We start from the raw sequence: 11,403 nt of genomic DNA on the forward strand, positions 1-11,403 counted from the left end.
AGTTTAAATCAAAGAAATTGTATGCACTTGGTTATCCAGTGTAGAGTTTTGCCTCAGATTCATATTCTTCAGCTCTTGTTCCTGCTTGTATGCTATCTGAAAAGCAGTATTCTCAGAGAAGGGGTGTCTGGAAGGTGGGAATTCTCCCATATAACCATTGTAATTTCATGGTTTAGCTTTCTTGGAATGTTATTCCCAAAACCTTTCTTCATAAATGTAGTCACTTACCCGTTCCATTATAGCCATTATTGGTATAGGTACTGATGTTTCACTCTGGTCTCAAAGATCAGACTTAGGCATATTTTGAACCTTGAAGTTCTGGGGTTTTCTTTTCACAGATACAAAGGTTTATTTAGACCATTCATAGTTTAAGATTTCTTCCATTCTTTGCCTTTTTCTGTGACCTAGAGGCTGTTTGAGTCTCAATTGGAGTTACATTTTGTTGCATTCCTTGAGAAGCAGAACAGCTCAAATTTAATCATAAATGTAGTAACAATAAACTTTGTTTCCAGAAGGCTCTGGTGCATTTCCTGTAGGGTATCTAAAATCTAGACTTGATTTTATCTGAACCCAGTCAACTGAGGAGAGAGATGAGGCTGATTTTTGTCCTGAAGCCCCGTATGTGATTTCTCTTATAATACATTGTAGTTTGTCAGTATGGATTAGTCAAGTTACATTTACTTTTCCATGCCAAAGCTGATTTAAAAAGCTGCCACTGCAGATATGCTTTTGATAATGAATGAACTACAGGAAGAGGTTGGAAACTTAAAACTGGACCACGTAATTTCTTGGATGTTAGATGATGTCAAAAGCAGTTTTACCTGCGGATGGGTTAACAGTGGAGGAATAAATTCACATGCAGTAGCTGTTTTTAAAGTGCCTATGCTTTCAGTCCATGAGGGAGAAGCAAAAATTATTTTTTGGAAAGAATATTTTATGTAGTGTATGATATATATACATATATATGTGTGTGTGTGTATGTATGAGAAGTTTGAGATCATCATGGTTATTTCTGATTCATTAAATCATAAATGAAATGGGAGGGAATAGGAGAATTTGAGTAAACCTGTGAGTTGTTGGCCACTGACTCATGAGTGAGGATGACTTACTGAGGAAGGTTGTTTTACACTTCTTACCACCACTGTTTGCGTAGCATCTCCTGAACCCCTTGCATGCTACAAACTGATGCATTGGAAGATGCTGGGTTGGTTTCTGTTTCACCTTAGAGATTTGTGGGGGGAATTTGGATGCTTCAGTTGATGTTTCATAACCAATTGAATTGCCCCTGTGGCAGGGATGGGATCCTTCAAAAGGGGTAAGGTAGATGTCTGGGATTTGGGAACTGCTGCAGTTATCGTGGGGGAAGAAAGCTGTCTCCCCTTGTGAAGGAGAGACCTTGTCTGTGCAGTGTTTGGGCTTTGTGTTGGTCATTCAGTTCTGTAGATTTGGTTTCTTGTCTTTGAATCATGAAAAATTTTTGTGGTGTATGTTAACTGCCTGCTGTATTGGGACAACCAAAAACAAGAATCTGGTGTTGCAGGGAAAACTAAAATGTGTTTTAAATGTCTTCAGGAAACAAGCTATCTAGTTTTCTATGATATACTTTTAAACCCAGAAAACTTTGTAAGGGTTATACACTCTATGGTTTAAATCATTGCTGAGTGGTACTTTTAATCAAGTAAATGTCTACATCCTTGATTTCCATTTCTGAGTGGAGAACTTCCTCCTACCTCCTTTGGATAGTTCTGGTGTTTCTGTGACCCTCCTTGGCAGAAGAGAGCTGGGTAGGCTCCTTCGCTATCACGAGGTGCTATTCCTCAGTAAAACTCGGAAGAGGAGGTTTCCTCCCTCAGGGATTCTGTGTAACCCGATGTGTTAACTGGTGAGAAGATGCTGAAAATAGGTACTCTTACTTGAAACGTATGTACTCAGCACCCTTCTTTTTTGTGAGGCAACTGGATAGCTGGTCAGAAGCTTCCTAAGATGCTGATGTAGTCTTAGTTTTCTCTTTTACGATCCCCCATGTAATATAGCAAAGTTGTGTATAGCCTGGGTCTTGATATCAGGTATTAGCAACTTTAAGATCAGAAATTACAGGAGAGTTTAAAATAGAATTTCCTGGAGTATCTTGTCAGCTGAATTTGATCGACCCCATTTTGGTGGAGCACAAATTCTATTTGTATTTGTAGTTACCTAGCAGGAGAGAGAGGGAAACTGTTATTTAAAGATGAAGTGTAACAATGCAATCCTGAGATTTGGCAGCAGTTTGGTTGTAAATTGCATATGCAAACGTGAAACCAAAATTCACCTTTTGGAATGGCAATAAAAATCGTTTTGAAGTACTCTTCTAAAACTTACTTAATATTTAATGTTCCAAAAGCTATTACTTAAGTGCTCAAAGGAGCTGGTAGTCTGTAATGGAAAATCTTTTTCTATTAAAACTTGGAGTATAAAATCCTATGTTAATTTTTCATCTCTCCTGATACAGATGGAAAAGTCTTGCTAGTGTAGAGTAAATGTGACATCTTGAATTGACGGCTGTAATGCTCCTTGACTTCTGTCACGTCTGTAATTGCCTGAATTAAAGTGTACCATGCTTCCATGTCATGTAGAATATGTCAGACACTGTATAGCATAATTGTGAATTAATGCTCAGATCTTCAGAAATAAGATTATATTGTATGTTAGTGGAAATTTCAGGGTGTGAGAAGGGTCAAATTCAGATGTTTGGGCTTTTCTTAGCATCTTTTTTCGTATACCCCCACTGCTGGATTTCTGGCTTGAATTGTATGATGTTAATAATTAATGGAGAGGATGTTATTTAGTGTTGCTAGTAAACCATGGCTTTATAGAGGTTATTTTCTTAACTGTATTTCTAGCAGGGATAGAAATAGCAATTTTTACGTCAATAACCTTGTGAGTAGAGGGAGTGCAACTAAGTGAGATTAAAGTTCTTAGGAATTTATGGTATATTTTAAATGTCTGCCACAGAAGAAGAAAAGGCATTTGCATATGTGGAGTTGTAATGGAAAATTCAGCAGTTAGTTCTCAATTTGGAGAAAATACGTTTATTGTTTCAATTCATTCTACTAGCATATGCCCATGTATTTTGACTATGAGCTTCAGAGTATTTTACAACATAAAGCTGAGTGGAAAAAGATTAAAGAAAGTGTGGAACAGGTCCTGAGCTATGAGGCTGATGCAAAAACTGGAAACACAGTATTCTGGAATGTGCTTAAATAGCCATTACTTAAATTGTCTTTAATTTCAGTGTTGACCTATTAGCATTTTTTGCTTGTAGCATGCAAAGAATCTTTCATCTTTTGGGGGATATGGCCAGCAGATTTTCATACTTCAAGTACCTGTAAGATGGGATATTGTAGCTGGAATGCACTTCCTCCAATTCTTGTTTTAAAGCTCAAAATTATCTTAAATCTCTTCAGGCATCAGCCTCCTGGTAGCTTCTTGAATGAAAATCCTTTCTCTTTTAGGATTGTCCTAGCTAATGATCCTGTAGCTGACTTTCTTACCATCCCATCCCATTCCACAATACTTTGCAGAACTTTGAATAATCAGACTTGAAGGGTTAACATAGGTCAGTTTGAACCCAAACTTACTTTCTTTGTCACTAAATTTTTTATTGGTTTTCTGAGTAACTATCATATGACTGTGCAGATAAATAACACAGTGGCTGAGGGACTAATAACTGCTGCTGAAGGGTCTAGTTCTAGTTAAGCTTTTTTAGTTAAGATTTCAGATTGTTAGGCCAGTCCTAGCTTGTAATGGTGCCGTTAATGTTCTGAGCATTGGAGCTTTTCGATGGCAATATGTAAGCCTTTTACTGTGTCTGATAGTTTGAGTAAATAACTTTTTATATGGAGGTTGGACCCATTAAGGTATTTTTAGGAATGGGTCAGAAGTGTACTTGTTTGTTGTTTGGTTTTTTTTCTTGTATATGGCATATCCCCAAGATGCAGATTTGATGGTTTTGCTTGAGTGTTAGAACAGATTTATGACTATCTGACAAATTAAAAATGCGACGAAGAAGATTTGTTTTGCAAATCTAGCAATATACTTGAAAGGTATCACGTGATTCTCAACTTGTAGTTTTGTCTTACTCTATATGAGTTGGAAAGTTGTGTTGTGAAGGTACAGATACAGGTCTATAAATCATGAAATCTAGTTATTCTGGTTTAATAGATTGGTCCTTAAATATGGCCTGGTTTGGGGTTCTTTTTTCCATGAGGTTGTTTCACTACACAGAAAGAATTGTTGTTGTTATCAGTGCAAGTGTTTTAATCAGGCTTTGGGTAAAGCCTCTCTACCCACTGCTGAAACAGCCCCTTCACTCTTCATTTTCTCACCAGAGTAAACTTTGAATAAATATCCCTGAATTAATTTTGTGATACATTGTGGATCCTCTGCATATGGCAGAGCCTTCCTCGTTCTGCCATAGGTTAGTTACATCACAGCTCAATTTACTGATATAAAACCAAGATCCCCCAACTCGCTTTAAGCCTTATATGACTGTCATCTAATTCTTCGCACTCTTTATATTGCACGCAGTTTGCTCAAAAACAAGAGGAGGAAAATTCCCAAAAGGATGTGAAATTTAATTAGCAAATGTTGGTTAAGTACTTCAAGATGGCATGAAAATTACTCCAAATGCAAAAGTGTTGGCTTGTTTCGTAAATGCGAATTAAAAATGAGCCTACACATGAGACTGGCTGTTTATCCATGAAGGTGAATGGAAGAGGAGGAGACAGGGTATTCCAGCAAGTGGGGCCATGGTTCCACAAGCAGCGAGTAGGTGGCTCTGCAATCCATCTGGCCTCTTGACTCCTTCCCTTCTGCTGGCATAAACATGTGTGTGGGCATGCATTGAAGGGTTTGGGGGAACTGGCTTGCTAAAAATAATCACAGGTTTTAACCTGCTGCATTTTCCCAAGTGAAGAACTGCTTTTCTCAGGCAGTGTTTAGCTTGTGCCTGCTTAAAGTGCTGCAAGACTTTGAGTCTTATTTCTGATTCAGTCATAGACTATTTCCTGCATAGTCTTTGGTGGATTTCTTAACCTTTCTGTGACTCGTTTTCCCATGTGTCTGCTGAAGTTAGTATGAACTTCTGCTTCTTTCTGAGATGGGGAGATCAAGAGATACTGTTCAAATTAGTATTGCATTATAGGAATCAGGTCTGAAATTACACTGTGACTGCTTATTATCCAGTTCTAAATTATTTGTGACTTACTCAAAATTCTCCACATGTGACAAATGCAAGTGCAAACAGTAGCTTTTAAGGGGAAGTCTGGATCAGATCTGTTCAACTAGTTTGAGCTGGCCAAAGAGAAAAATATCATCATACATTTAGAAATAAACATAGTTAAGTCATTTCCTTGCCCGAGAAGCTCAAATTAACACAAGGCTGAGTATCTCCTCATGGTTCCTGGAACTGGTACTTGTTACTGCTTTTTCTCAGCTAAGTATCTTCAGATGTAACAGTTTCTGTTTTGACTCTTTGCTCATATATATATGTGTGTGTGTGTGTATATATATATGCTTCTCATATAGATATATATATATATAAAAATATAAATAAATATTATCCATTTGATACTACTGGGTTTCCCATCCCTTATATGTTTTACCACAGAGTCTGGGAATGTGGGAATGTCACTGAAATGGGACACTAAAGCAGAATGGACTGGGTTCTGAGGTCCAAACCAAGAAATATTTCTTTCTGCCCCTCCTAATTGTCAGCAAGACAGACAATTTGCCAGCCTGGTTGGCAGCTGTATGAAAGTATTCATGACCTGACTTTATCTTTGTGAGACAGTTAAGGCAAAATTCCAAAGACTATAACAGCTCTTGTTTTTATGAGAAACCCCTCCAATTTGCAGAATAACATGAAAAGGTATGAAAATACTTGTCTGAAAAATAGAATCTTGCTGTCATTGACTGAGCAGAGTTGGAAGCTGATTTCTTGTATTGTGATTTTGTCAAGGGGGCTGAAAATGAAGATGAGCAGCCTCTGTTCCAGCAAAAAAGAGGAAACCAGTGGAAGGATTGGAGAGGCAGAGAGAGTTAATAGTGAGGAGCTTTAAAGGAGGGTTCTGATTGGATTTGAGTAGAGCAAGATAAGGTTTGTCATGACTAATGGAAGGATACAGCAGCGAGGAAAGCCCCAATGAGATTGTTTACAGTCTACACACACACTTAGAATTTTATGCAAAAAGACTGCTGTATTAAAACATAATCTGAATGTCTGGAACTTGGAGCCATTACACTAGGAAGCTGGCATTGCCCTTACTGACCAGGAAATAGGCTGAGGAAGGCATCTGTGTCTGCTGGATGCATGTGAGCAGATGCTGAAGAGACAGGCACATGCTTTTAGCTGATAGGTCATAAGGTTTTCTGCAGGGAAATAAGAGTTAAAGTCAAGTACTTAGATCCACAATTGCAGAATTAAGGTAGCAAGACAGGGAGAAATGAGCAGAATATTGGTGGTAATTCTTTTAGCAAATATTGGCAAAAACTCCCCATTGCCCCTAATATGACAGAGTTGAAACAGGCTCATAATATAGGAGACTGGGAGATAAGGTGGGGTCTGCAGGTCATGTAAAGAGGCCGAATTAGGAAAAGGTGCAGATACATGTAAATGTAATGAGAGAAGGAGGCTTAGAGGGAAGAAATATTGTCCTTTAATGTCATCTTACATGCTGTTGTACCACAGTGCTGATTTTGTCTTGAAAGAATTGAGATCCTATGCAGAATCCCCATGCTTTAGGTCGTTCCCCCACCCCCACCCCGTAATTGCCAGCATGTAGCCATGTATTTTCCTCTACTATTACCTTTATCTCTTCCTGCTGTTGTCGGTTCCCTTGGGGAGGAAGAAGAATGCACCCCCACCATTGATAACCTAATTTTTGCTTTTTTGTTTTCTCCTTCACTTCCACCTCTCTTATTGACTGCAATTAGAACCTCTAATGCTGTTTCTGTCGCCTTCTTCTGTTGGCAGCTTTTCTCTGTTTCACCTTTTTTAATTCTTATTATGGTGCTATGACCATGATCCTACTTGCAGTTCTCAGCAAAGGCCATTGGACTGAAAGCTTTCATATGTGTTGTGTGAAACTTGTAGGTTATGAGATGGGGGGTAGATGGATGAAGGATGTTCATGCTTGTGTGCCAGGTTTCCCTCCTTCCCCTCATCTTTCCATGTCTAGCATGGAATCTGGAGAGGTGGCCAGGACTTCCCATTGCTGTTGCTTGTGGAATTTTCTTACATTGGTGGAGATTTCAAGACTAACAGTCTTAACACAAACCTAACAATCTGTATACTCATGTTCTTGTGAATGGAAAAATGGCCTTTAGAGCATCATACAGAGTGAGTGTGGATTGAACTTTCAGCACTTGAGTTAATGATCAACTTGTGGGTTTGACTGAATATTGGGAAAATAAGGAAATGTCACCTGACAGAGAGAAACTAAAAAGGACTTTGAATCATGCAGTAGTTGGCCTATATTTGTGTGTGATTTTCAAGTGATTGCTCACCTGATCCTCTCTGCATCTACCTGATTGTGGCCAGCATGTCAGGGAAGAGAATAACAACAGGAGGAGTATTTATTGATACTTTTGCACAATCTGGTGTACATTTTTGGCTCCATGTGCCTCACAATGGATATCAAAGAACTAGAGAAGCTTTTGAAGTGCCTGACAAGGAACAACCAAGTAGACTAGGATTCCTCAGCATGGAAAAGATAGGGCTGAAGGGATATGATAGCAGTCTATGAAATTGTGTGTGTGATGGGGAAAATAAGAATATGAAATAGATGTTTGGTCTGTTGCAATAAAGGAAGGTAGCGGGTCCAGAGCAAACAAAAGCTGGTAGTTTCTCGTGTGAAGTGCTGCTAAACTGTAGAAGTTCTTGCAACAAGCAGTTGTAAATGTTGAGAGTTCATACTAATGCAGAAAACAGCTGGACAAACCAATGGAAGAGAAAGCCATTGAGAAATCTTAAACGGAAAGGCTCTGACTCAAGGAATCCCTGAGCCACAAGCTGCTGCTTAGGTTGCCACTAGAAGGCTGGAGTTTGTTGGGAAGGCACTGGTACATGCTTCTTAAGTGCGTGCTGCTGGCCACTGTCAGTCACAGCATATTGAACTAAAGGAGCTTTGTTCAGATCCAGTATTACTGTCTTTATTCCTCACTAAAGTTTTTAAGGTGTAGGAGATGTACATATCCTTATACACACTGTATGTAGTAGCATATATACACTATATATATGGCAGCTGCATATACATAAAATCCAGTTAGTCATCTTCCATATATTTATGCAAATCAGCATATGAAGCTGGTGAGGTGGCACAAGTTAGGGCATCAGCAATTCACCAAACTGATTTGTACATTTGTAACCCTCAGTTGTTTGAGCACCCTTATACCATGGAGCCAGCAGTTCATTTAATAATAGATGTTCACCTGGCTGTGATGGGAGTAGTTTACCACGTTAGTAAACATTTGATTGAGCTGGCAGTTAGCTCTATGCCATAGTTCTACATGGACTTTCACAGAAATTAAGAGAGAAAAATCAAATGTTTTCTTTTTGCTGTACATTGGACTTCCTGAGTGTTCAGATACTATAGCTTGCAACTAACTCTCACAATGTATATTAGCTAAAACTGCTTGCTTTCTGACACTGTTTCTTGATTAAATGGAAACCATATGACTCAGACCTATTAGACCATCACATAGTTGGTAAAGATGTACTTTAATGAATGGAGTATGAATGATGAAGCATAATAAATGTTAATGGTGAAGAATTCTGTGTTAGAACTTGTCACTTGGATATAAATTACAGGTACTGTAACAGATATGTAGTACTATAAAGTACGCAACTAGTGATCTGTAGTACTGGTTTGAAAGAGAAACTGGAGTTTCTTCTTTGATTTTTTCATATCTGAAAATTAAGTGTAAGATATAAATCTAGATTTGTCTCATCATTCTGATAGTCCAATGTGTAAAGCTTCCTCTGTTTGATGGAGACGTGGCGAGGGGAAATCCCAGTTGGAACAGGAATGATAAACTTTAAGATCTGTTTGCATAGCTTGCTGTGTCTGATCCTTTCCTGAGCTGATTTTTTTTCTATTGATTGTTAATGGAAAATGCATTTCAGAAGTACAACTTTGCATGTGGTGGTTGTGAAAGGCTGCAGATGAATGTACTTGAAATGAAGTGAGCTAGGCAGGGATCAACAGTTACTTTATATGAAGGTCTGATATGTCTGCTGTGCTCTCTGGACCAGAGGTTGAGAATTTGCTATAGGTCTGATAGAATTCTGTATGTAAGACCTAAGCTTCTATGGGTTACATCTTGAGTTATCAGAGAGAAATATCTTGTGTTTTTATATGTATTTATATATACATATATATGAGACCTACTCTCTTTGTTAGACCTGTAATTTAACTGCTCAAAGCCTGATGGACGCAGTGTTTAATCAACATCTTGTGATCTTCAGCAGCTGAAACAATACACAGCTTCATAGATACTTGAAGTTAGTGAACTTGTCTGAATGTTTTCAGTCTTTAAAATTCTCCTCCAGATCAGTATGCATCGCAGTGTTCACTGTTAATCTGTAGCTGGAGAATACAATAGAGGCAAAGCAGCCATCAAATGTTAACTAAGCAAGATTGTTGTAAGGCTTCATACTATATTCAGTTTCTGGCATCCTATATGACACGAACTGTGGTGTCAGTTGAAAGTGTTGCATTTTTCTTTTTGTGACTGCCTTTTTTTATAAACTGCTTCTGTAAAGCTGCTCTTTAAATGGTAATAGTATTTTGGGGCCTGACTAATACACTGTGGTGTAATAAACTATAGGCGGCATTGAGTAGAGGAGCCCTAAGATTACCTGAATCTGAAAGTAAGAAACAGTTCATAGAATCCAAACACTCTGTAAAAGAAATGAAAGTAAACTTCATGTTGGGCTAGAGAAATTTACTGTAAATAAAGAGTCCATCTATATACTATTATATACTCTGTTACATTTATTTTAAGTAACCCGCTTTCCTTTTAAAATCCTCCTCATTCATCTGATAAGGTAAATGATGTATTCCAACAGCATAATCTTCAAGTAGACAATGCTGACATGCCTCATTTTGAGCCCATTTAAGACCCGTTAGCATGTTTCAGACTAGAGTAACCTATTAAATAAATACATCAGTAAAAAGCTTTTACTGGTAATGGTTGTTTTGCTTAGGTGACTATGGCTGTACTGTATTGTGAGTACATCTGGTACTTGGGTGCTTATCAGTGATCTTTTTTCCTTTAGGCGGTTTCCTAGAAACATGATTGCTTGCTGGTCTTGATCTCACAGCTTTGTGAAGACTTCTTCTCTGATAATGTCAAGTTCAGGCTACCCTCCTAACCAAGGAGCATTCAGCACAGAACAGAGTCGTTATCCTACTCACTCTGTCCAGTACACCTTCCCTAGCACCCGGCACCAACAGGTAAGGAGACATGAGCCTTACAAATCTAACAAAAGTATAATTCAGGTGCTTGCTGTGCCAAATGGGATGTATTTGATTTTTTTTTTTTAAACCAATGTAATAAAAGTTGTTTGCGTTTGAAAACAGTGGAGTTACAGACCAAATGCCCTGCTGAGGAGAACTGCCAGTGTTGCTTAGGTAGATAGTTGTGGGATGGGGTGGTTTAGTTTGCCCTCCTTTTTTTGCTGGAAGCGCTGCATTTTGCTTTTTTTGAGATTATATATAGATCTGCTTTTTTACTTGTTTGTTACCATGTTGTTTTCCTTTTTTTTTTTTTTTTTTTTTTTTCAGAAATCTGAGTTTCATAATTCTAGATCTTTATCACAGGGAATTAATATAAGCTTCCTGGTTTTATCATTGGTTTCTCATAGTTTGAATAAATTCACTAGGGATTGTGTTCATGAACTTTTGCTGTGGTTTTGCTTTAATTTATTAATAGTTAGTCATCATACTAAATTTATCCAGTGTTAGTGTGGCTGAGTCCATATTCATTGATAGCAATGATTTTCCAAGAATGTGTGAATAATCTGCCTGTAGTTAGCGTACATTTAATATGAACGCAGCATTCTGGGTGTAACAAATCCTTTGAGAGTCTTGGCTCTTGTGGCTTTTGTAGGTACTAAATTTTTATGGGGAATTAATCTCCTATTAGGCCCAGGAGCGTAAGAAATGCACTCGTAATCTTTCCTCCAATGTAAGGAGTATTGGGCTAGATTCTCTATAAGCTAAATGTAGTGCTTGACATCTTGTCGTGGTTGAATCTGAAGTGTAAAAACTTTTCTGAAGCAGCTATACCAGTGCTTCCAGCTAGCTGTGTTCTGCGTGCCAGAACTGGGGTAATGATTTCTAAGAATTTCATGCTTGGTCA

The 11,403-nt window shown here is 38.1% G+C and overlaps 1 protein-coding gene across 4 annotated transcripts in view; it reads left to right on the plus strand.

Moving 5' to 3' along the window:
- Positions 1 to 10,312: 10,312 nt before the first annotated feature.
- The window catches only part of NCOR1 (nuclear receptor corepressor 1), a 51,888-nt gene continuing 50,797 nt past the window's right edge, over positions 10,313 to 11,403 (plus strand). For 2 of the 4 annotated variants that reach the window (XM_010024344.1, XM_010024322.1), the window contains exon 1: positions 10,313 to 10,496. In XM_010024344.1, coding sequence (XP_010022646.1) covers positions 10,389 to 10,496 — 108 coding nt within the window. In that variant the 5' untranslated portion in view covers positions 10,313 to 10,388. The remainder of the gene's footprint in view (positions 10,497 to 11,403) is intronic. The other 2 variants (XM_010024329.1, XM_010024337.1) reach the window with 1 other exon arrangement.

This window comes from Nestor notabilis, unplaced genomic scaffold (assembly GCF_000696875.1).
Source record: "Nestor notabilis isolate BGI_N333 unplaced genomic scaffold, ASM69687v1 scaffold19470, whole genome shotgun sequence".
NCBI lineage: Eukaryota > Metazoa > Chordata > Aves > Psittaciformes > Psittacidae > Nestor > Nestor notabilis.